The 27265-nt window shown below is 42.0% G+C and overlaps 1 protein-coding gene across 3 annotated transcripts in view; it reads left to right on the top strand.

The window, feature by feature from the left end:
• The window catches only part of Ccdc171 (coiled-coil domain containing 171), a 378010-nt gene that overhangs the window by 15533 nt on the left and 335212 nt on the right, over nt 1-27265 (top strand). For all 3 annotated transcript variants that reach the window (XM_087904896.1, XM_087904894.1, XM_087904895.1), the window contains exons 3-4: nt 451-586; nt 3492-3666. In XM_087904896.1, the coding sequence (XP_087761022.1) occupies nt 451-586; nt 3492-3666 (311 nt within the window). The remainder of the gene's footprint in view (nt 1-450; nt 587-3491; nt 3667-27265) is intronic.

Genomic DNA, 27265 nt, shown 5'->3' with positions numbered 1-27265 from the left:
TTTGCTGTCATAGTTATCACTGTTGATTTTCAGGGAGAGTGTCATGCTTTAGCTTGCCATTTTAAAGCAAGAATGTGTATTCTGTCATTTATACTTTTTTCTTTTTGTAATGTATGTTACATTTACAGTGATTGAAATATATTAAAAAAGAAAGAAGTCTCTTTCTTCCAAAAGTACCCAGCGTTTGATACAGTAGGTTGGTTTAGATACAAAGCTTGAAAAATATAGTGTGTTTTCAGTGGACAGTATTTTGTTACTAGTAAGATACCACTTTGCATTGTTACCCGAGTTTTACAGTGGGCACATTTTACTAAGTTGTGAATTTATTATCCTAGGACTTCATCATATTCTGTTATTTTCAAATTCTGTTTTTAAAATAAGCTATGAGAAATGCTGTTAGAATATTTTTATTGCATGAGAATTATATTTTGTTATTACCTTGTTTTGTAGGTTGAAAAATGCCTCATTGGATATAAAGCAAATGCTTAAAAATGAAACAGAGTCAGATATCACCGCCGATCTCAGAAAGAAACTCCATCGGGCTAAGAAGGAGAAGTTAGACATGACAGCTAAGCACAACGCAGAGGTAGGATTCATTTTCTTCCCGTGTAATGTTAGGAGTTGAGTTTTAGCCAGGCATGGTGGAACATACCTTTTGTTCCACATTGGGGAGGCAGAGGCAGGTGAATTTCCGCATTTGAGTCTAGCCTGCTCTACAGAGGGTTACATAGCCAGGATTACACAGAGAAACCCTGTCTTGAACCCACCCGCAACGTCTTCCCCAAAGTTGGGTTTCAGTTTTTGGTTTCATCTCACATTAGAAACTACATTTAACCTTTGTCACTGTATCATTCTAGCACTTCAAAGGAAGCTGCAGTAATGAAACCCTTTCATATAGCATTATGGTATAGGAACATCCAAGTTGAACGGTATTATATTGATTTGTTTGTTAAGTGTATTTTAATTAATTAAAATATTTTACAATGCTGAGTGTGGTGGCGCATGCCTTTAACTACAATACTTGGGAGGCAGATCACAGTGAGTTCGAGGCTAGCGTGGTCTACAGAGAAAGTTCCAGGACAGCCAGCACTGTTACACAGAGAAACCCTGTCTCAGAAAAAACAAAAATATTTTACTTTTTGTGTGTGGAAGAGCATATGCCATGCACTCATGTGGAGGTCAGAGGATAACTTGTGGTGCCTTGTTATGCTGCATAGTTTTATGTCAATTTGACACCAGCTAGAGTTATCTGAAAGTGAGAAAATGCCTCCATGAGATCCAGTTGTAGGGTATTTTCTTAGTTAATGATTTATGGGGGAGCGTCAAGCCCATTGTGGGTTGTTCCATCTCTGGGCTGGAGGTCCAAGGTTCTATAAGAAGGCAGGCTGAGCAAGCCATGGGGAGCAAGTCAGTGAGCAGCACTCCTCCATGGTCTCTGCATCAGCTCCTGCCTCCAGGTTCTAGCCCTGCTTGAGTTGCTGTCCTGACTTCCTTCAGTGATGATCAGTGCTATGGAAGTGTAAGCCAAATAAATCATTTTCTCCTCATCTTGCTTTTTGGTCATGGTGTCTCATCACAGCAACAGAAACCCCAATTTAAGATACCTGTGGTGCCAGGGACTAAAATGAGGTCAGGTATGACAGCAGGCCCCTTTACTGGTTGAGCCATCCTGATGACCAGACATATTTTAATTAAAAGAATTGACATGGCCAGATGTGTTATTTGATGGATGTGATTGATGACTAAAGAATTTATAAATTAGAAAAATACTATTTTGAGAGAGCGCTTGTTAAGTAACAGAGCTTCCTCAAACTCAGCCCTTCTACTGCAGCTTCCCAAGTGCTGTGATCTTATGTGTGTACTGCTGTGCAGGCTTAAACCATACACATTTTTGAATTTATAATGTAGATTCCTCTAGGGTATGAATCATGGGACAGTTTTTTCTCTAGATAAGTACATTGTGTATAGAATTTTAATTAGTATAATTCAGAAATCATCTTTTTTTTATTCTGATATCTTATTAGTGTGTATGTTATTATGTAGGTACATATATATATTTAGGGTAATTTTCTTTCCAAGAGAATTCATAAATCGTATGTTTATGCCTTTTGGGCCCTTACTCTTCTTCCTGTATTTAAGTTCTATTTTCTTTTTGTGTGTGTATGGGGTGTAGGAATGAAACCTACCTAATGCTAGGCAATTGCTCTGCTAGTGAACTACATTGTTAGGGTTTTTTTTTGTTGTTGGTTTTTTTTGTTGTTGTTGTTGTTTTTGCTTTTTTGAGTTACGGTTTCTCTGTGTAGCTTTGGAGCCTGTCCTGGCACTCGCTTTGTAAACCATGCTGGCCTCAAACTCACACAGATCCACTTACCTCTGCCTCCTGAGTGCTGGGATTAAAGGTGTGTGCCACCTTTGCCTGGCTTTTTTACTTTTTTTAAAGCACAGAACTTATCTTACATTTTTTTGCTTAAATATTTAGCATTTTATTATTTTGTAATTTAAATATTTTCCATACACTATATTCTGATCACTTCCCCTCCCCAACTCCTCCCAGATCCTTCACTTCTCCTGCCCCACCTAACTAACTCCAGTCTCTTTATTCCTCTCTCTTTTATTTTTAAAATACTTGTTTATTTATTATGTATACAATATTCTGTCTGTGTATATGTCTGCAGACCAGAAGAGGGCACCAGACCTCATTACAGATGGTTGTGAGCCACCATGTGGTTGCTGGGAATTGAACTCAGGACCTTTGGAAGAGTAGGCAATGCTCTTAACCACTGAGCCATCTCTCCAGCCCCCTTTTTTCCCTCTCTTTAAAAACCAAACACATACTACTTTTACTTTCCTTCAAACTGTCATAAAATTTTGTGATAAGTGTTTTGAAAATCCTTGGTTGTGGTTTTCTCCACTGATGCAATAAGCCAAGTCCAGCCCAGTTAATAAGACCAGGTTTAATACACAGAGCAAAGCAACTCCCAGGTGACTCTCAGGAAGGCAGGAGAGAAATGACATGGCAGGTCCAGGGACCAGGGCTTAAATAGCCTGTAGGCTTGGTCCCGAGCATCTCAAGGGGAGGAGCTGCCACTTCGCAGGCTTTCTGAAAGTGGGGACATGGCAGAAGAGGGCACAGATCTCATTCTAAATGGTTGTGAGCCACCATGTGGTTGCTGGGAATTGAACTCAGGACCTCTGGAAGAGCAGCCAGTGCTCTTAAACTCTGAGCCATCTCTTCAGCCCCAGGCATGATTTTGTTATTCAAATGTGTTTTCTTTCCCTTTTGTTTCTTTAAAAAGGCTTTTCCTCTAAAGGAGCCTATCAGGTACTCATGATTAGCATCTGGTAAGGCAGCACTTCCTTCCTAGTGTTTGAGAATTTCAATAGACACAGTATGAGGTTTTGCTAAGAAATATAAATGCTCGTGTATGTAATCACATCGTCTTGGAGACATGCTTTAGTGCTAGTTCATGAGCTGAGGAATCTGTTTTTAGCTGTCAAGCTACGAGAGCCAGGTTGCCAGGCTGCGGTCTGAGGTTGAAAAAGGAGAAGCGCTGCGGCAGCGTCTGGAGTACGACCTGGCTGTGGCTAGGAAGGAGGCTGGTCTGGGGAGACGGGCAGCAGAAGAGAGACTGGCTGAGGCACAGAGGATCCAGGAGAAACTCTGCGGTAAGGCAGCATCTCCTCTCCCTGTTTAGAGCATCCTTGCTCACTGTTGCATATCCATAATGGATCTCATGTAGGGTTTTCACTCATGGGACTATGTTTAAATTCTTTTGTTTCCACATTTGGATTTAACCCAGAGCTTCATGCATAGTAAGCAAACACTTTGTCACTGAATTGGGTTTTCAGTCCTACATTAATTTTTTTGAGACATTTTTTGGCATTAGGGGAATGGTGGCATGTGTCCCATGATGATTCAGACTTGCTGCGTAGCTGAAGATGACTTTGAAATTGTACTCTTCCTTCTTTCCTTCTTTCCTTTCTTCCTTCCTTCCTTTTTTTGTTTTTGTTCTTCGAGACAGGGTTCTCTGTGTAACAGCCCTGGCTGTCCTAGAATTTACAGAGATTCACCTGCTTCTTCCTCCCTAGTGCTGGGATTAAAGGTGTGTGCCACCACTGCCCAGCTTTGGGTTCTTTCTTGCTTTCACCAGCTAAGCGCTGAGGTTACAGACATGCTCCACTGCTCCTGATTGAACACAAGGCTCTGAATATTGGTTAGGTACTCTACCAGTTGAACTGTTTATTCAATTATTATTTTTATGTTGTATGAATGGAAAAAAAAACAGTGCAGAATGCTAATCGGGGTTTTAGAATACTTGTTCTTCTACATGCAAAATCACAAAGTGTGTGTGTGTGTGTGTGTGTGTTCTATATATACTCTAGGCCCCATCATAACATATAATTTGAGTCAGAATTTCTAGCCTGTCTGTGTTCCAGAAACAATGCAGGTGATTTGTTGATTGCATAGGTTTCTGTGTCACTGCATTAGATTATATGCCTCTAAAAGAAAAAGGCACCAAATTTAACACCCCGAATCTTCTATTATGTAGGTTTAGTTATAAATAAACTATTATTTAAGTATATATAAATGTATATAAATTCACTTCAATTGCCATATAACTCAAGGCAAGCATACAGATCATGTAATAGAAAAGAACCTAAAGTCCTTTATTTTATCTTGTTAGTTACTATCCTAGTTTTTGATAGTGTGAATTATATCCTCCTTTTTAAAAAAGTTATATACTTTTATGTGTTTGGGGTTTTTCTTGCATGTATGTCTGGGTAGCTCATGTGTACCTAGTGCCTGTGGAGGCCAGAAGAGGGCATCAGATCCCCTGGAACTGGAATTGTGAGCTGCCCTTGGGTGCTGGGAATCAAACCCACCCAGGTCCTTTGTAAGAGCAGTCACAGTACTCTTAACAATCGAGTCATCTCTACAGCCCAAGTTTTCCTCTTTCCTTTTTCTTTCCTTTCTTTCTTTTTTTTTAACTTTATGGGAATTGAATGATTTAGCATGTATTCTGTGACATACCTTTTTTCTTTAACATTATTATTTTTGTCAGATTCATATTAGTATATAATCTTGGTATTGATATTTAAAGTATGGTAGTGTAGAAACATATTATACCTACAGTTATCCATTTTCTGCTGGTGATTTACTGCTGAGACTCTTGTTGTTAGCCAAGCACAGTGGCACATGCCCATAGTGTGTGTAGCCAAAAAAAATTGAATCTTAGACATATGTTGAGTAAAAGAAATTTTAGATGCATGAGGACATCTTATGTGATTCTTTTGTACAGAAAGTTCTACAATAGGAAAAGCTAACTAATTGTTAGTGAATAAAATTGAATATTGATTGTCTCTGAGGTGAGTAGGCAATAGACAAAAATATGAGGGAAATTCGAACTGGAGAGATGCCTCAGAGGTTAAGAACACTGACTGCTCTTCCAGAGGCCCTGGGGTTGATTCCCAGCACTCACGTGGAGGCTTACAATTGTTTGTTAACTCCAACTAATACTCAGGCATCCAACACTCTCTTCTAGCTTCTGCAGGCACCATGCATGCAAGTGGTGTACATTCATGTATGCAGGCAAAATATCCATATACATAAAATAAAAAAACCCTAAAAACATATGAGGGAGCTTTTTGGGCTAATGTGACGCGCTCCCTGACCAGCAGGAATGGACGGTCACAAAATCAAGAATCCTTCTCAATCACAATTTATTAGAGCTCCTTGCTTGAAAGGGGGAATGGGGAACAGGGATGACGAGAGAGAGCGAAAAATCCAAAGACAGCCGCTTTTCTAGGGTGAGAGGCTCGAATGCTGATTGGTTGATGCCATTCTACTAGGATCCAAGGCCACGGGACAGGTCAGGAGACCGAGTCTCTTGAAATGCAAAACAAGGCTCCAGCACACCGGCCTAAGGCGGCAACATCAAAGGATATGTATACCTCCAGGCTGTAGGAGTGCTGGCACTATCTGGCCAAGGCCACATCCAGGCGGCTCCCTACAGCTCCTCCTTTTATTGTCTTTTAGAGCAATAAGGCAAAACTATTTTCCAATCTGGTCCCCACCTCATGATGTGTGGACTGATTAAAGAAAAGAAAAGCAAGACACACCCTTCCCGTGCAATGGGACAATTACTTCCCTGGGAGTGCTAGGGCTGTGTCTGCACACCCTCCGCCTATGCATACCTTCCTCTGTGCCGTGGGACTATCTGGTCCCTAGAGGGTGCAAAGGCTATGCATGGCTAATTGCCTGTGAGCTCTTTTGAGGCTGAGAGCCAAACCTGGGGTGAGGATACACATTCCAAGACTGCCAAGGCCTGTGCCACAAAGACCTTGTCCCTCCTCACTTGGGCTAGCAGGTAGCACACCAATCAAAGACATACAGCACTTCCACCTAGACACAGCATGCCAAGGATATCTCTGCTCCCACCCATCCCCAAGGAGGGAGAAAGGCAGAATAGAGTCAGTCAGAAAATTGTTAAGAGATAAGAGGTTGCACAGGGTGCTGCTCAAGGTGATAACGTGAAACAGTTGCTCTTGACACCGCCCAGAGGGTCATCACTGCTGCCTCCGCACGAATCTTCCACAGCAGGACACTCAGCATCCACTGGATCATCTTTCTTCTTTATTTCTCTTGTCAGTCTCGTTGGCACCCAGATTGGATCTTCACGATTCTGAGGGAAAATGCAAATTGCTCCCCTGGATCTGGTAATTACCTGATCCGGTCCACACCATTTATTAATCAATACATCCTTCCACATGACCAAATCTCGCTCTGTAGAGCTTTCAAACAGGGCATGCCTGTCTGCTGCTGTTTTTCCAGCAATATTTTGAATTAAAAAATTAAGTGTAAAGAGTGCAAGAGAAATCCTTTCTCTGGGGGAAGCTGCTATAGCTATTCCCCCTTTTTGCTTTCGCAAAATTTCCTTTAAATTTCTATTTGCTCTTTCTACGATACCCTGGCTTTGAGGATTGTATGGTAGGCCAGTGGTATGTTCAACTTGTAATTGCTTGCAAAAGGCTTTAAAGCCCTGTGAGGCATATGCTGGGCCATTGTCGGTTTTTAAACGACTTGGCTTTCCCCAAGCTGCCCAGGCCTCTAAGCAATGCATTTTTACATGAGTTACCTTTTCCCCTGCCAGTGGGGTGGCATGAATTATTCCAGAGCATGTGTCCACCGACACATGAACATACTTTTGTCTGCCAAACTCCGAGATGTGAGTCACATCCATTTGCCAGAGTGAGTTTGGCTTTAACCCCCTGGGATTTACCCCAATATGTGGGGGATGTAACATGGTCACGCAGGAGGGACAGGCTTTTACTATCCTCCTGGCATTTTCCCTAGAGATCTTAAACTTTAAGCGAAGTGTATTCGCTGGAACATGATAAAGCTGATGGAAATCTCTAGCTAGCTGGAGTGAATCTGTAGCCACAAGGGCGAGTGCTCGAGTAGCACCATCAGCTTGAGCATTAGCCTCTGCCATAGGTCCTGGCAAGAGAGAATGGGCTCGAATATGAGCAACATAAAAGGGATTTTCTCTTTTTAAAATATGTTTTTGTATTTGTAAAAGAATATTAGACACTGTACTTGAGCTGCGAATTGAGGCTGCAACCTCAAGAGAGGCCACAGCATTGACCACATATTGTGAATCTGAAATTAAATTAAATGGCTCAAGAAATCTCTGAAACACCTCCAAAACCACCAAGCACTCAGTGACTTGGGGGGAATCAGGCCGAAATTGAAAGACCACAGGTTTAGCATTTCCTGCCACCAGAGCCCCTTTTCCGGTCTTTGAGCCATCTGTATAGATAGTTAAGGCTCCTTCTAATGGGTGGGGTGAGGTAATCCTGGGAAAATACACCAAATTTTTCTCCACAAAATTTATTAAGGGGTGCCTTGGCACATGATTGTCAATAACATTAGGGAATGCACAAAGCAGGATAGCCCAGCCATCTACTGTGGCTGTCAAAACTTCTACCTGTTCCCTCGTATAGGGAATTATCAACTTGTCAGGCATTCTCGCAAAGCGGGCTAAGCAAAGCTTTATTCCCATTAATGCTTGGCCAGCCACCAATTCTGGATAATATTGAACAGATCTTGCTCCTATGGAATTTCCATGCATCCACCAGAGGGGTCCATCTTGCCATAACACTCCAGTGGGATAATTTTTTGTTTTGAGAATGCATAGCAAAATTGGTAAGGATGGATTCACTCGCTGTAATTGAGCTGTAGTAATAGCAGATTCTACCCTCTTAAGGGTCTGCATTGCAGCCGGGGTCATGGCTCTAGGTGAACAGATATCAGGATTGCCTTCTAAGATGGAAAATAAAGGCAAGAGCTCAGATCGAGGTATATTTAGATATCCTCTAATCCAATTTATATCTCCCAGCAACTGCTGGAAATCATTAAGAGTTTTAAGGTGATGGGTGCGAATAAGCACTTTCTGAGGCCTGATGCTTTCAGGGGTGATTATAGTCCCCAAAAATTTCACCATCGAAGATGTTTGTACTTTATTTGAGGCTATGTGGAGTCCTTGCTCCTCCAAAAGGGATGTAACCTTTTGGAAAACTTCCTTCAGGGTCTCCTGATGTGGGGCAGATAATAATAAATCATCCATGTAGTGAACAATTTTTACCGTAGGAAATTGTCTCCTAACAGGACTCAATGCTGCATCTACATATAACTGACATATGAGGGCGCTATTGGCCATTCCCTGAGGCAAAGTCTTCCATTGAAACCGAGCATTGGGTTGCTCATTGTTAACAGATGGAAGAGTAAATGCAAACCTTTCCCGGTCCTGTGGACACACGGGAATTGAAAAGAAACAGTCCTTGATGTCCAAGGAAATTACAGGCCAATTCTTTGGTATTGCTGAAAGCAATGGAAGACCCTGCTGGGCTGGGCCCATGACCTGCATCTGAGCATTGACTGCCCTAAGGTCATGCAGTAACCTCCAACCTCCAGAAGCCTTTTTAATCACAAAAATAGGCGTATTCCAACGCGATACAGAATGTTCTAAATGTCCTAGTTCTAACTGTTCTTGTACTAATTGTCTTGCAGCTTCCAGCTTTTCCAAGGAAAGGGGCCACTGAGGGACCCATACCGGCTTATCTACTAGCCAAGGGATGGGCAATGTCTTTTGTGTGGAAGCTACAGCTTCAGTGGCCCCTATGGAAAACCCAAGCCTTTTCTATCTAACTTGGAGACAGTCTCAATAGGATTCTGTCTACCTTGGAGACATTTACCAAGTCCCTTATTGGGAACATAGCCCTGACGTGCCATCATTTGCTTACTGGTATCAGAATAATCATTTGTAAGTCTCAATCTCATTTGAGACTGCACATCCCTGCCCCATAGGTTGATGGGCAAATCAACCACAAAAGGCTGAAAAGTCCCTCTCTGATCTTCTGTTCTCCAGACTAACTCCTTAGCACTTATATGCGGTGTTTGTGCATACCCCAGCCCTTGAAGGGACTGGGAGGCCTGTTGTAAGGGCCAGCGTTTTGGCCATGCTTGGGATCTGATGATACTTTTATCTGCTCCAGTATCCACTAGGCCTGAAAAAATCTTTCCTTCTATTTCTAAATTTAAGATTGGTCGCTGATCAAGCTCCAAGGATAAACAAGCCAAATCTACTCCCATGGGAGCAAGGCTTTTGTCCTTTAAGACAAGCCCCTCCGCTGGAAGCTTATTACGCCCTGAAGGCAGAACTAAGAGTTGAGCTATTCTGTCTCCTGGGGCGATGGAAACTACCCCATATGGAGAATGGCAAAGAATTTTAATGCAACCTTCATAGGCAGGGTCTATGACTCCAGGATGGACTATCAGGCCTTTCATAATTGAGGATGAATGTCCCAAGACTATGCCAACAGTATCTTTTTCTAATGGCCCAAACACGTCAGTTTCTATGACCTGAACTCCCATATCCTGAGTTAATAGCAGTTTGGAGGTGGCACAGAGGTCCAGCCCTCCGGAGCCTTTGGCTGTCCTTCTTGTTGGGACGATGGAGTCATCTCGGGGACTGCCATCGTGTTCTGAATTGCCCCAAATATTTTTGGGCCCTGGGTGCATGGGCCCCTCAATCCGTTTTTTGACAATGACTGAATAGGCATAGGAATAAGTTGTCCATTTATATCCCTAACTGATCTGCACTCATTAGCCCAATGTTTCCCTTTCTTGCATCTGGGACAAATGTCTGGCTGCCTCTGCGATGTTGCAGCTGAGAGCCCTGAAGAATCTGAGGCATTATGACTATTGGGACATTGTTTTTTGAAATGCCCCAACTGTCCACATTTAAAGCATGCCTTTCCCTTATCTCCTCTGACACCTCTGGCAGCAGCAAGCACAGCAGCCGCCAGCCCTGCATTGGTTAGAGGCCCCCCAACTTCACGGCAGGCTTTGATCCAGGCTTCTAATCCCTTTCCCTTTACTGGACCTATTGCTCTTTGACATTCCTTGGTGCTCTGCTCAAATATTATTTGCTGGACAAAAGGCAATGAAATATCTAAATTCCCAAACATTCTTTCAGCTGCCTCTGTCATCCTAGCCACATAATCAGAGAATGGCTCTGCAGCACCTTGAATAATCTTGGTTAGGTTACCAGCTGTTTCACCTTTATTAGGGAGTGATTTCCATGCTCTATAATGAATCTCACTAACCTGCCTATAAACCTCCCAAGGATAATGATTCTGATTTCCAGCAAATGCCCCCTGTCCAAGAAGCATATCAGCCGTCCACTCTGGGTGGCCACTTTGTATGTTAATGCGCTCTTGGGTCTGAGCCTTGTCCTGGACTATAGATTTAAAATCCAGGAACTGCCCTGCTGGAAGAGCTGCTCTTGCAATCTCCTGCCAGTCTGTAGGAGTCAGTGCTACTGTAACAATCCTTCTCAATAATGCGATTGTATAACTGGCATTTGCTCCATAATTTCTCGCAGCTTCAACCAAATCCTTCAGCTGTCTGTATGGGATTGGTTCATACCACCTATTGTAATTCTGTGGCTCCTCAAAAACAGGAAAGGCAGCAGCCAGTTGCGACCAAGTTTGCCTTCCTATGAAGCTGTGACCTTCTGTAGCTACCTGCTGGTACATGGGTGGAGGGGCGGATGGGGGGAGGGCAGCAGGAACTGGCGCCTCGTCTCTTCTGCCCTTTGTAGTAAACACATCAACATCGCCCCGCCTCCGGCTACCTTGCTGCTCTTTCTCGGATTTAGCAGCCGTTCCCTCTAGTTGTTCTTCCTCCTCTGATAAATCTAAATCTACAAATTCTTTCACTACTAAAGCTATGGGGCTTCTCTTCCCCTTTTCTCCTTTTTTTATTTCCGGATCCTTATCTTTTAATTTTTCCTTTTTCTTTCTAGGCCTACACTCTTGTTCCTCCTTCTGATCTGATTCTGAAAAGCTGTCCTGATGTTTCTGTAATGCCTTGCGACCCTGTTTTAATATCTCTATATTACGTTCTTCCTTCAAGCAGTCCCGCACCATCCTCCAAAAAGGAAGTGTGCCTCTCCCAATATTTCCTTCTGCTTGTTCCAAATCCCTGCCTAGCTTATTCCAAGATGGTAAAGTTAGGTCACCTGAAGCTGCAAACCAAGGTGAGACATCAATAATGTCTTTTACAATGTTAGCGACAGTGCTAGAAGAGATCTTTAAATCACGCTGTCGCAAAAGTGCCTGGATTGAGCGATAAATCTCCCTGGGGTTCGAACTGGCTCCATAAGAATTGCCCATGGTGCGCACTTACCCCCTGGGCTAAAGAAAAAAACCTCCTTTTTACTTACAAGGAAGTCCTTTTAGAAAAATGCTGCTTGATCTACTGCGGACTTAGTTTTACTTTTGACTAGAGCTGTAGTCGCAGCAGCAAAGGCACTCACCACCTGGTTAATCACAGCGCAACCCAAAGCAACAGAGAAGAACAAATGCACACATTACCACTCTGGACCAGCCTTAGCAATCAGCATACATCTGGAGGATTTCCTGACGTCAGTCACCGCTCTTTGTGTTGAGTTCTGAATTCTGCTCCCTCCTTGGCTTGTTCAAATCCGGCGTCCCGGGTTTCGGCACCAAAATGTGACGCGCTCCCTGACCAGCAGGAATGGACGGTCACAAAATCAAGAATCCTTCTCAATCACAATTTATTAGAGCTCCTTGCTTGAAAGGGGGAATGGGGAACAGGGATGACGAGAGAGAGCGAAAAATCCAAAGACAGCCGCTTTTCTAGGGTGAGAGGCTCGAATGCTGATTGGTTGATGCCATTCTACTAGGATCCAAGGCCACGGGACAGGTCAGGAGACCGAGTCTCTTGAAATGCAAAACAAGGCTCCAGCACACCGGCCTAAGGCGGCAACATCAAAGGATATGTATACCTCCAGGCTGTAGGAGTGCTGGCACTATCTGGCCAAGGCCACATCCAGGCGGCTCCCTACAGGCTAAAGGGTAATTTTTATGTTTTGATAGTGGTTTGGATCACAAGGGGTGTGACATTTAGGTAAGCTAAGAGAAGTGTAACCAAAAACTCCTTACATTTGTAAGATCTTAACTGGTAAAGATTTGTGCATCTCAGTGTATGTAAATTTTACTTAAAATAGTAAGACTGTATTGTATGTAGTTAGTGATTGTATTAGCACTTTTCCTGTTGACATATGCAGTGAATCATAGGAGTGAGCTGTCTAGATGCTCCCTTTGTGGTTGGAAATGCATACACAAGTATGGTGGAATGCTGGGTGTAAATAAACAAACGGGTGGGTAGATGGGCGAATGTCTAAGAAAGTGAATGTAGCAAAAATTTTACAGTTGCTTAAGGTAGACTGGAATATTTTTGTTTTGTTTTGTTTTGTTTTTTTGAGATAAGATTTCTCTGTGTAACATTCCTGGCTGTCCTGGAACTCACTCTGTAGACCAGGTTAGCCTTGAACTCACAGAGATCTGCCTGCCTCTGCCTCCTGAGTGCTGGGATTGTAGTGCTCAGAGTTGCAGGGACCCCAAGAAGACCCACCAGAGACACAGACTCACTGAAATGCTAAAGCAAGATTTAATTCTGTAGTGCAAATTGTGATAGGGGCCTTGTCTTGTACACCAACACAGTGGGGGCCAGAGGAGGTGTCCCACCATTCTTAGGCAGAGTTTATAAAGGCAAAAAATCACAAATCTTTTGGCATGAGCATAAGGGTTACGGGTGACTCTTTGATTGGCTCTAGTCTAGGGAACTGCCCACTTTGCAGACAACCACCTTCAGCAGCCGGACTCTGTTGGACCCTAAATCCCACTTACCAAAGAGAGGGCACCCCAAGAGACCACCCTTACACCATAGTTGATGCAAAAGCAAGAGGAATTTAATTTGACTGGTGCGTCAGTATCCTCAGCCTCGGGAGGAGAAGGACTCTGAAAAGTTATTACAGGCTTCTTTTAAAGAGAAAAACCACAGAACCAAAAGGGGGAGTGCAGAAGTCGTTTGTCAACTATTGTGACTAGCTTGTTCAATGGTCCGCTAACTATGATTGGTCGTTGTTATGGTGATTCCTGGGTTGGTTGAGCAAGGAGAAACACCTGCTGGTCATCTGCAGGTAGTTTTACCCCAGTTCCAGGACCTGGGTCTATTGAAGAAAAACTACAAAGGGGATGGAAAATTTCAGGGGAAAGCTCCCAAAGCTCTAGTACATGCGTGGGTGATTATCAGGTTCCTGGTTCCCAGAGAAGGAGGGGCAGTGATGCTGAGCCCCAGGGTCTTTCAGCTCCAGTCTAGGGAACTTCCTGCTCTGCTGACAGCACCTCCAGCAACTGGGCTCCAGTCTAGGGAACTTCCTGCTCTGCTGATAGCCACCTTGGGGCCTAGCACAAAATAGAGTTGGTTTTGTCCCTTCAGTACTAAAGGCGCACCACTACCCAGCAGAATATTTTAAATATTTTATAAATGTTGGTGCTTTTTCCTACGTGCATGTCTGCGTACCACATGCATGTGTAGTGCTTGTGTAGGTCTGAAGATGGCTCTGATCCTGAGATGTCTTTCAAAGAGCATATTGCTTTGGAATCACTCCCATTTCCTAGCAGAAGTTGAGGTGCTTAAGCTCTGTACACAGTCAAATAGAGGGACCTGGCAAACCAAGGAAGGTCAGATATCTAATGCTAATGAAAGACCTCTGGAGCCGGGAGACTCTCACTCAAGTCTCGGGATAACACGACCCCCCAAGAACTCAAGAGAGACCATCCTTGCTGCAATCACTTGAGGTGTATTGACAGGACAGGGACCAGTGCACTGGGGCCGAAATTCATTTCCCACGCAGGGGTCGAGAGTTTGACCCTGAGTAGCTGGGAGAAGGGGTATTTAAGGGAAGAAACCACAACCCAGTAATCCAGAGGGGGTAGGGAGGGTGTCATTGGAAAATTTTGAAAATACCAGTGATAATCACAAGGGGGTAACTCCCTGCTTCTCAAGATTATTCTCAAGATTATAATCTAACTTTATCTTCAGCTAGTTCCTGAAACAGAGTTACTGAACCTGCTAACCTAGATTTTTGGCTCTTCTCTTTCAGCTAGATGGGTCTGGACTTATCTGGGTGTTTCATCTCCTCACTTCTTCTAGTACCTAGTTCTAACCATAGAACTAAATTTCAGTATCTTCTTGACTTGTAAACAAGTAACATCAAAATCTGAACAGCACTTATTCTTTCTCTAATGAAGGTAATTAGTTTTAATTCATTAAAATACTGATGGGCCTGTATTAGGGCAGTGGTACCTGTCCCAACACCAGCAGCTACCCCGAGGCCCAAGATTACTGCTAGTGTCTGAGAAATAGGTTCTTGTAGAAAGTCAGTTGGGTACTTGTCAAACTCATCTTCAAGCGTGTTAGCTGGATGATAAAAGACCCTAGGTACCAGTTGTATAGGCACACAGTTATCTTTGGTGTCATTAAAAACCGATGTTGACACACAAGGTGTCAGGCCTGTATTACAAGCCCACCTTTTATCTAAACCGGGAACCAAGTACCTGGTGTCAGGAGTCTTAGGGCTCATAAGAGCCTCATTACATAACTTCAGTAAGAGTCAGCCTATGATTAGACCCCCTAACACAAGTCTCCTGACTGGTGGTGTTGTTAAAAGCCCTGGATACTGCAATTTGGGTAGTTCAGGAGCTTGCTTCATGTGGGAGGCATGGATCCAGGCCGAGATACATAATTTTTTCAGTTGTTCCCAGATCTGGCGTCTCACTACTTCAAGGGCCTTTAGGTGGGAAAATAAAGGTTTAGAAAGAATAGCATCAGGGTTATACACTCCACCTGACTCAATGAGTGGTGGCGGTTCTCCACATAGGGTCTCATAAGGGGTGAGTTTAAATCACCCTGGGGTGTTCTGAACCCGGACAGGGCAAAGGGAAGGAGGGTTGTCCAGTCATTCCCGCAGGTCTCTAGGGCCATTTTTTTTCCAGGGTCTCTTTTAGGGTTCTATTCATCCTTTCTACCTGACCTGACTCTGGGGTCAGTAAGCATAATGTAATTTCCAATTGATCCCCAGTTGGGTGGCCAGTCTCTGACTTACCTGGGCAACAAAGGCAGGTCTATTATCAGACCCAATTACCTCGGGTGTCCCAAACCTCGGGAAGATTTCTTTTATGATCTTCTTAGCCACCACATTGGCTGTGTCTCAGTCCTGGCAGGAAAAGCTTCTACCCAGCCTGAAAAAGTATCTATAAAAACTAATAAGTACTTGTTACCATATCTGGCTGGCTTAATTTCTGTAAAATCTACCTCCCAGTAGGTCCCACACCGGTTGCCCCTGTGAGCCTCTTCCCAGGAGCACATGCGGAGTGTCCTGAGTCAGTCATAGCACAGGCCTTGCAGCTTTTGACTACTTCTTCTGCCAAGTCTGAGAGTCCTATAACATATTAGTCGGAGGACCTAACCACATCTTTTAGTTTCTTGGCCCAAGTGGTTCAGGTAATGTAAGTTGGTAACATACTTTTACCCTTCTTTTTGTGAGAGGACTAGTTTTCCTCCTTCTGTCTCTACTGTCCTGTATGGGGTTTTCTTTTATTTTCTTTTTTTAAATTTATTTATTAAAAATTTCCACCTCCTCCCCGCCTCCCTTTTCCCTCCCCCTCCCCACCACCTCCTTCTTCTCTAGTCCTAAGAACAGTCAGGGTTTCCTGCCCCATGGGAAGCCCCAAGGTCCTCCCCTCTCCATCCAGGTGTATAAAGGTGAGCATCCAAACAGACTAGGCTCCCACAAAGTCAGTCCATGCAGTAGAATCAAAACCCAGTGCTATTGTCCTTGGCTTCTCAGTCAGCACTCATTGCCAGCCACATTCAGAGAGTCCAGTTTGATCACATGCTCCATCACTTCCAGTCCAGCTGGCCTTGGTGAGCTCCATATGGGGTTTTCTTTACCAGTCCTAATTTGCCCATAACTTGATAGTCCTCAGGGGTATATCTAAAGTTGGTTTCACTGATATCATAGTAATCCTTTTTTTAAAATATTTATTAATTTATTATGTATACAATATTCTGTCTGTGTGTATGCCTGCTGGCCAGAAGAGGGTACCAGACCTCATTACAGATGATGGTGAGCCACCATGTGGTTGCTGGGAATTGAACTCAGGACCTTTGGAAGAGCAGGCAATGCTTTTAACCTCTGAGCCATCTATCCATGTAATCTTTAGGCTCTTTGACTGCCAGGATCATTGCTCCTTGGGCCACCTGTTTAGCAGTTAGGTCTGCCATCTGATTTCCTTTAGCCACAGCATCTTGAGCTTTTTGGTGTCCTGGACACCTTCCTTTGCAAATGTATGGCCTTGAGGAGGCTCAAAATTTTTTCTTTATTTTTTATGTCTTTCACTGCAGATGTTAACAGTCTTCTTTGTCTGTATATTGCTCCATGTATATGGGCAGTGGCAAAAGCATACCTGCTGTCAGTGTAGATGTTGATAGACTTCCCCTCTGCCATCGGTAGAGCTTGTATCAAAGCCACAAGTTTGGCTTTCTGGGCCGATATCCTTCAGGGAGGCTACTGGCCCAGATTACTTGCTTCCTGTCCACCACTGCTGCCCCTGCCTTGCGCTTACCTTCAACCAGAAAACTGCTGCCATCCATCCATATACCAGCTCGGACTCCCAGGCCAAGGCTGATCCTTCAGATCATTTTGGGTACCAGCTTCTTCTGCCAACATGTCAACTCAGGGATGGGTAGGTGAGGCATTACCAGTCGGACCGCGGGGTAGTGGGATTGAGGACACCCGGGGGAGCGAAGACTGGTTCAGCCAACAAAAGGCTTTGATCACCTCCAGCCTGGTTTGAGTAAACCTGATCTGGGTCTTCAACTTTGTTGACAAGTCTCTTTCTAATAAAGGCATGGGACACTCAGGGATAACCAGGAAGGAATGAGTCACTTGTCCTCTCCCCAAATCTACAGTTCGTAAGGTGGTCCACAGATATTGTTTCTGTCTAGTTGCTCCAATTACTGTAGTCTTTGTATTCTTTAGCTTCCCCAATGGTTGTTTCAGCACAGAGTGCTTAGCCCCTGTGTCCACTAGAAAATCCATAGGGGTCCCCTTTGGATTACATAGGGTTACATAGGTCAGGGTTACCCTAGGTGCGGGGGAGGGGGTCTGAGCCCCGTGCCCTCTAATTATCTTCTTCTAGGGCCAGTACCTTAGAGGCCCTTCCTTTCTTCTTTGGGCATTCTCTTGCCCAATGTCCTTTTTCTTTGCAATAAGTAAATCGGTCTTCCAAGGGGTGCTTTTGTCTGTCTTCATTCATCTTTGGTTTTCTGTTGCCCAGGTTCTATCTGTCTAGGTCCTGTCTTCCCTTTCTCTCCTACCATTGTGACCAAAATTCTATCAAATTTCTCTCTTATCTACGATCCCTCTGATCCTCTCTTTCTTCTGCCTCCCACCTCTCTCTCTCTCTCTCTCTCTCTTCTCTTCCTCAGTCTCTCACTTATGAAACACTTTCTCTGCCTCCTTAAACAAATCCTGCAAGGTATAATCCTGCAACCCTTCTAAGCACTGTAACTTTTCTTAATATCTGATGCTAACTGTCCTATGAAGGCCATAGCTACCGCTGATTGCTGACCCTCAGAGGTTGGGTCAAAGGGAGTATAACGCCTGTCAGCCTCCTTTAAACGTTCAAGAAACACAGATGGTGGTTCAACCAGCTCCTGAGACCTGCCATGAGAGCCCTGTGACGATAGACTCTCAACCTTCAGTGTGACCTTGAAAACATACACATAGGGAACCAGATAAGGCCCATTTCTGTTTACACATTTTTTTTTTACCAAAATCTTTCTTGCTTTTTAGACAACATACCAAAAATTTTTCTTGCTTTTAGACAACATAGAAACTCTTACCAAAGTCTTTTTTTGTGGTTTTTCTCAGTGGGGATGTATGGCTACATCTTAAACAAGAACAGCAAATAAAATCCTGTACCAGTGTGAAACATTTGAGACCAACAATAGTTGTTTTTTTTAACATTAACCAACAATAATTTGTAACCAGCCCCTATAAATATTTATAACCCATGGGATCTGAAAGAGTTCTTCACCCATGGAGCCAAGCCTTGGTCAGCTTTGACCAGAGATTTGAGGCATGCAGCTCCCAGGTCAGGTGGAGAGAACTTGTCCATCAGCACAGTAGGGGTAGGGTGGTATGCAGCACTGGGGAAAAAAGATTGTTAATCTCTTTAGTCTATAGCGATTACCCTCAGATTTTTTTGTTTAGTGTTTGAAATCCTATTGGGGTACATCTGCCTTCTACAACTGTGACTAGCAGCCATGATACCTTGTAACAGCAAGGCTAAATAGCCCAGCCATCCATACAAACATGCTTCCCCACAGCCACATGCTTGAGGCTGAGGTTGACTCTTTTTTTTTAAATGAAATATACCCATATGCTTATGGCCCTATTTCTAAAGTCTTGTAAGTAGTCACAATATCAAAGTCAAAGAAGTCATGATTTGAGTATGTCAGTGTCAGTGTAAGTCAGGACAAAAGCACAACACACATTACACAGACACAGGACAATGGTGCCAAACAAACCAAAGACACCGCTTCAAGCTGCTTCGTGGGTATGACCCGCCCTGCTATCAAAATGAGACCACTATCCATGCATGTCTCTACAGAGAACTGACCATGCCACTCACATGTCATACCACAGAATTGAGAAACACCATCTACATATCTTATCAGAGAACTGAACATGCTACCTGCACATAAGACAAAACAGAGACAGAAGATACACAGACAAAAGCTAACAAAACTTAGAAAGACAAAACCACTGATCCAGAGTCAACATCACAGTCTGTCCCAATCGTCAAAGTCACAAGTAAGACAAAACAAAAGACTAAAGACACACAAGACACACAAACAAACAAATGTCTGTCTCCATTGAGACAGACAAAACCATTCCAGAAATACAGACGGCCGAGAGGGCATATAATTCCTCCAATCCAGGAGAACTTCTGTATCCTCACCAGCACCCAGATGGGGAATCTCCCAGGCATTCCTGGGTCCCTTCTCACCTCCCGGGACGACTCCCAGGATGGCAGTCAGTGATCTACCTAGCACTAGCACGTCTGCTGATCACTCCCTCCGTCTCCCCCTGAGATGCGAGCGACTGCAACTGAAACCCAAAATACAGAACCTGTACAGAACCTGAATTCAGCTGGACCGGAAACACAAAGGCACAGCCACAACTGCAAAATCAAAAGTACAGAACCTGAACCTGAATTCAGCTGGCATGGAAACACAAAGACACAGGCACACAGACAATGTCTCACCTCCAAGTGGGTCTTCAGAGACAAGGGTGGTTGCCAATCCCGGATGAGCCCCCAAATGAAAGACCTCCTGAGTGGTCTAGATTTTTGACTCTTCTCTTCCAGCTAGATGAGTCTGGATTTATCTGGGTCTTTCATAAAGTGTATGGGAACCATTTCCTAGTTCCCAGGTTCCTGTACCTCATGTGAGATTTGGAGGCCTTTTCTGTGAGCAACCTGACCAAACCAAGAAGTAAATCTGAAGTACTGATAACAAATCGTCTTTGCCTAAAGACATAATTTCTAGCTGTCACTCACAGGTCAGCATCTAGGTGGTGGCCATATTGGTGTATAAGATATACTTGGAGTTTCTTTATTCTTAATTGAGTAGGTAACCAAGCATCTCCAGATATGTGAAAAAACTTTAAATGAAGAGAGAAAAATATCAACTTGAAAGAAATATATTTCTGTGGGGAAGTGAAAATTTAAAACAGTGTTAATGTCCTCGAGTAGAAAGAGCATATCAGAACAGGAGGAAACAACCTACACTGGGAGCAGAAGCCAGGAGCAAATCCAGCCCTGGGAGCCAACTCAGTCCTGGGACACTGGCAGACCAGGATTGAGCCAACGACCTAAAAAGTCTGTGACCTCCACCAGAACTGGAGTGGGACTGAACCAGTTACCTAAGACATAGAGAGAACAAGCCCCACCAGGGGCAGAAGCCAGGAGCAAACCCAGTCCTGGAACATGGGCAGATCACGATTGAACCAACGATCAGATCCAGAGTCAGTGATCTCCACCAGAACAGGTCCAACTCCAAGCCAGGGACTTCTACAGGAGGAGATCCAGACTAAGATTTATAGAAACAGATCAAAGCCAGCAGCCTAGGCCAAAGTAGGCTTGAAACAACAAACTCCAAGGGATCAGACCAAAGCACAGGAACACTGAGCTACCTCCAGGAACAGGAATAACCAACAGGGTAACTAGAACTGTGACACTGACTGTACCACGAGGAACAACCATCTGAGCTTTGGATTCATTAGCACCTAGAAGATTATTCAACAGAATCTCAGACAGCCCCAACCAAACCTATTAGAGGAAAAGATGAGTAGAAAAGGTAAGATTACATGCTACACCACAAAGAGCAACACAATACCAGTAAAACCTAAAGATCCTACAAAAGCAAGGCCTGAACAACCAAATATGGATGAACCAGAAGAAAATGATCTAAAAAATAATCTCAAGAGAATGTTTGAAATTCTTAAAGATGAAATGAGAAATTACCTTAAAAATGGAGGGAAAAAAAACAAACAAAAAATTGGAAGATATCAGCAAATCACTTAAAACCAAGAAAAAGAACTTAAACATATAAAAGAAACTATTCAGGACTTGAAAACTGAGATAGAAAAATAAAGAAAAAGCAAGCTAAAGAAATTATAGAAACAGAAATCATGAGAAAAGGATCAGGAACCACAAATGAACAACAAAATATAAGAAATGGAAGAGAGAATCTCAAGTGCTGAAGATAAAATAGAGGAAATATACTCATCAGTTAAAGAAAACATTATATCTAACAAAACTTTACCCAAAATATCCACGAAATATGGGACAACATAAAAAAGCCAAGTCTTAGAATAATAGGTATAGAAGAAGGAGAAGTTCAACTCAAAGGCACAGAAAATTTATTTAACAAAATCATAGAAGAAAACCTTCCCTGCTTAAAGAAAGATATGCCTATGAAGATCCAAGAAGCTTACACAACACCAAATAGACTGGATCCAAAAAAAATGTCCTCTTGCCACATAATAATCAAAACACTAAATATACAGAGTAAAGAATATTAAGAGCTGCAAAGGAAAAAGGCCAAGTAACATATAATGGTAGACGTATCAGAATTACGCCTGACTTCTCAGTGGAGACAATGAAAGCCAGAAGGTCATGGTCAAGCATTATGCAGACATTAGGAGACCATGGATGCCAGCCCAGACTACTATACCCAGCAATACTGTCGATCACCATAGAAGGAAAAAACAAGATATTCTATGACAAATGTAGATTTCACCAATACCTAGCCACATACCCAGCCCTACACAAAATACTAGAAGGAAAATTCCAACCCAAGGAAGATGGTTACACCAAGAAAAATACAGACAATTTGTGATCTCATTACAGCAAATCCCGAAGAAGAAAAAAAATACACAAATTAACATCATAAAAAAACCTCCAAAAATAGCCAACTTCCCCCCAAAAATAAATTAACATCGCCAACCAACGATGAAAACTAAATTAACAGAAAATAGCAACCACTGGTCATTAATATCTCTTAATGTAAATGGACTCAACTCACCCATAAAAAAGCACAGGCTAACAAATTGGATATGAATACAGAATCCATCCCTCTTCTGCATACAAGAAACACATTTCAACCTCAAAGTCAGACATCGTCTCAGAATAAAAGGTTGGGAAAAAATATACCAATCAAATGGACCTAAGAAACAAGTGGATGTAGCTATCCTAATATCTAACAAAATAGACTTCAAGCTAAAATCAGTCAAAAGAGACAAAGAAGGACATTTCATATTAGTCACAGGAAAAATCCATCAAGAGGAAATTTCAATACTGAACATCTATGCCCCAAATACAAGGGCACCCTTATATGTCAAATACACAATTCTAAAGCTTAAATCATATATTAAACCCCACACACTAATAGTGGGAGACTTCAACACTCCGCTCTCACCACTGGGTAGGTCAATCAGACAAAAAACAAATAGAAAAATAAGAGAACTAACATGTTATGACTCAAATGTACTTAACAGACATATATAGAATATTCCATCCATACAGAAAAGAATATACCTTCTTCTCAGCACCTCATGGAACCTTTTCAAAAATCGACCACATCCTCGGCAACAAAACAAACCTCAACAAATACAAAAGAATTGGACTAACCCAATGAATCTTATCAGATCACCATGCTTTAAAACTAGAAGTCAACATCAATACCAATTCCAGAAAACCCATAAACACATGGAAATTAAACAGTGCTCACCTGAATCATTAATGGATCAAGGAAGAAATAAAGGGAGAAATTAAAGACTTCCTAAAATTCAATGAAAATGACCACACAACATACCCAAATTTACGGGACACAATGAGAGCAGTGTTAAGAGGCAAGTTCATAGCACTAAATGCCTACATCAAGAAACTGGAAAAATCCCACATTAGTGCATTAACAGAACATTTGAAAACTTTAGAACAAAAAGAAGCAAACTCACCTAAGAGAACTAGATGACAGGAAATAATCAAATTGAGAGCTGAAATCAACAAACTAGAAACAAAGATTTGTATTGTATTTTGAAAACAATACAAAGAATCAATGAGACAAAGAGTTGGTTCTTCCAGAAAATCAACAAAATAGACAAACCTTTATCCAAACTAACCAAAAGGCAGAGAGAGAATATCCAAATTATCAAAATCAGAAATGAAAAGGGGGCCATAACAGACACGGAGAATCTGTGAGAATTCATCAGGCCAGAGAATCATCAGAATTCATGATCCAGAGAATCCAGAGAATCATCAGGCCATGATTTTGAAAACCTGTACTCCACAAAATTGGAAAACTTAAAGGAAATGAACAACTTTCTGGATAAATATCACTTACCAAAATTAAATCAAGACCAGATAAGCAAATTAAACAAACCTATAACTGCTGAAGCAATAGAAACAGTCATCAAAAGCCTCACAACCAAAAAAATTTCAGGACCAGATGGTTTCAGCTCAGAATTCAAGACTTTCAAAGAGGAACTAGTACCAGTACTCCTCAAAGTATACCACACAATAGAAACAGAGGGAACATTGCCAAACTCTTTTTATGAGGCTACAATTACCCTGATACCTAAACCACAGAAAGACAATACTAAGAAAGAGAATTACAGACCAATCTCACTGATGAACATTGATGCAAAAATACTAAATAAAATACTAGCAAATCGAATCCAAGAACATATCAGAACCATCATCCACCATGACCAAGTCAGCTTCATCCCAGAGATGCAGGGATGGTTAAACATATGAAAATCTGTCAACGTAATCCACCATATAAACAAGCTGAAAATAAAACCACATGATCATCTCATTAGATCCCGAAAAATCATTTGACAAAATACAACATCCCTTCATGATAAAGATCTTGGAGAGAGCAGAGATACAAGGAACATACCTAAACATAATTAAGGCAGTATACAGCAAGCCAACAGCCAACATCAAACTAAATGGAGAGAAACTCCCAGCAATTCCACTGAAATCAGGAACAAGATAAGGTTGTCCACTCTCTCCATATCTGTTCGATATAGTTCTTGAGGTCCTAGCTAGAGCAATAAGACACCAGAGGGAGATCAAGGGGATACAAATTGGAAAAGAAGAAGTCAAAGTCTCTCTGTTTGCTGATGATATGATAGTTTACATAAGTGATCCCAAAAATTCTACCAAGGAACTTCTGCAACTCAAACACTTTCAGAAATGTAGCAGGATACAAGATTAACTCAAAAAAAAAAAGTCAGTAGTCCTCCTGTACACAAATGATAAAAGGGCTGGGGAAGAAATCAGAGAATCAACACCCTTCACAATAGCCACAAATAGCATAAAATATCTCAGAGTAACTCTAACCAAACAAGTGGAAGACTTGTAGGACAAGAACTTTAAATCTTTGAAGAAAGAAATTGAAGAAGACACCAGAAAGTGGAAAGACCTCCTATGCTCTTGGGTAGGCAGAATTAATATAGTAAAAATGGCAATCTTAAAGCAATCTACAGATTCAACGCAATGCCCATCAAAATCCCAGCAACATTCTTCAAAGACCTCGAAAGAACAGTACTCAACTTCATTTGGAAAAGCAAAAAACCCAGGATAGCTAAAACAATCCTGTATAATAAAAGAACTTCTGGAGACATCACAATCCCTGATTTCAAACTCTACTACAGAGTTACAGTACTGAAAACAGCCTGGTACAGGCATAAAAACAGATAGGAGGACCAATGGAACCGAATAGAAGACCCGGATATCAATCTACACATTTTTGGACACTTGATATTTGATAAAGAAGCAAAAAATATCAAATGGAAAAAAGAAAGCATATTTAACAAGTGATGCTGGAATAACTGGATATCAACATGTAGAAAAATTAAAATAGACCCATATCTATCACCATGCACCAAACTCAAGTCCAAATGGGTCAAAGACCTCAACATAAAGCCAGCCACACTGAACCTTATAATAGAGAAAGTGGGAAGTACACTTGAACGCATTGGCACAGGGAACCACTTCCTAAATATAACCCCAGCAGCACAGACGCTGAGAGAAACAATTAATAAATGGGACTTCCTAAAACTGAAAAGCTTCTGTAAAGCAAAGGCCATGGTCACCAAGACAAAATGACAGCCTACAGAATAGGAAAAGATCTTCACTACTCCACATCAGACAGAGGTCTCATCTCCAAAATATACAAAGAACTCAAGATATTGGACACCAAAAGAACACATAATCCAATTTAAAAAAATGTAGTACAGACCTAAATAGAGGACTCTCACCAGAGGAATCTAAAATGGCTGAAAGACACTTAAGGAAGTGTTCAACATCCTTAGTCATCAGAGAAATGCAAATCAAAACAACTCTGAGATTCCATCTTATATCTGTAAGAATGGCCAAGATCAAAAACACTGATGACAACTTATGCTGGAGAGGTTGTGGGGTAAAGGGAACACTTCTGCATTGCTAATGGGAATGCAAGCTGGTACAACCCATTTGGATGTCAGTATGGCAATTTCTCAGAAAATTAGGAAACAACCTTCCTCAAGACCCAGTAATTCCACTTTTGGGTATATATCCAAAGGATGCTCAATCGTGTCACGAGGACATGTGCTCAACTATGTTCATAGCAGCTTTGTTTGTCATAGCCAGAACCTGGAAACACCCTAAATGCCCCTCAACCAAAGAATGGATAAGGAAAATGTGATACATTTACACAATGGAGTACTGCACAGCAGAAAAACATCATGACATCTTGAATTTTGCGGTAAAATGGATGGATCTAGAAAACATTATTTTGAGTAAGGTAATTTAGACACAGAAAGACAATTATCACATGTACTCACTCATAGGTGGTTATTAAACATAATGCAAAGAAAGCCAGCCTACAAACCATAATTCCAGAAAACTTAGACAACAATGAGGACACTAAGAGAGACTTACATAGATCTAATCTACATGGGAAGTATAAAGTAGAAAGTATAAAAAGACAAGATCTCCTGAGTAAATTGGGAGCATGGGGACCTTGGGAGAGGGTTGAAAGGGGGAGGGGAGAGGCTGGGAGGGGAGCAGAGAAAAATGTCGAGCTCAATAAATATCAATAAAAAATAAAAAAATACTATGAAAAAATAAATTAAATAAAAAATAAAGAGCATATATCCCATAAGGAAAGAATCAGGAGCTACAAAAAAGGGAAAAACTTAGAAATTAAAAATGAAGTAGAAATGAAAAACATTAGTAGAATTATTTGAGATGAAAATGGAAGAAATTCCTAGTAATTAATGTGCAGAAGGTAGAGTGGAAAATAGAGAAGAGATGAGAAAATTTGAGGACAATCCAAATACTAGATTATAGAGATGGTGGTAGAAGAGAAGGCAGGTTGATGGTCCCCGTCACTGAAGGTCGCACCTGCTGACTATAGGGTGTGAATTGCCAGACTGAATTTTACCACTGAAGGCCCAGGAAGCAGCGTCAAGTTTCAGAAGAGGTTTTAAGGCTTTCAAAGAAGTAGGAGCGAAGTAGGCTGATTGTAGAGGGTGAAGTATCAGACTTTGGAACACTGACTGCTGCACCATGGAAAGGTGCTTGGGAAACACTTCCATATATTTATTTTACAGTTTTGAGTTTTGCATCTTTTATATGATTCATGCAAAATAGAAATAACATTTTAAAATTCATGCTACTAATTAGCATTTTTGTTTGTTTAACACATATGTTTATAAAGTACTTCATTTTATCTCCACTAAAACTTAATGAGGAGGTGTTTTCATTTCTACTGTGGTCAGGGAATTGGAGAGATTTGATCAGGAGTTAGTTGGTAAAGCCAGACCTGGAAGCCATTCCCTACTTTTCTAGATGCTTAACCAGCAATGATAATATGATATGTTGCTCACTTCTAAAGTAGGGCCGGAGGCGAGCAGTGCATCTGTGGTAGGGGAATGGGTAGTGAAGCTCTGAGGATGCAACACTGTTATAGCTTCAATTTCCTGACTTTCTTATTGCTAAGGTGTGTTAAAATTAGCATTTTCCCCCAGGTGGTGGTGGCAGCGGCACACACCTTTAATCCCAGCATTTGGGAAACAGAGGCAGGTTCAAGGGTGAGTTCAAGGGTAGCCTGGTCTACATAGTGAGTTCCAGAAGAGGCTCCAAAACTACAGGGAAACCCTGATTCCAAAAAGTAAACCAACCAACCAATCAAACAAAATTAGCATTT

This window comes from Myodes glareolus, chromosome 3, assembly GCF_982192425.1.
Source record: "Myodes glareolus chromosome 3, mMyoGla1.1, whole genome shotgun sequence".
Lineage (NCBI taxonomy): Eukaryota > Metazoa > Chordata > Mammalia > Rodentia > Cricetidae > Myodes > Myodes glareolus.
The sequence above is the reverse complement of the archived record's forward strand: the minus strand, read 5'-3'. Positions and strand labels throughout refer to the sequence as shown.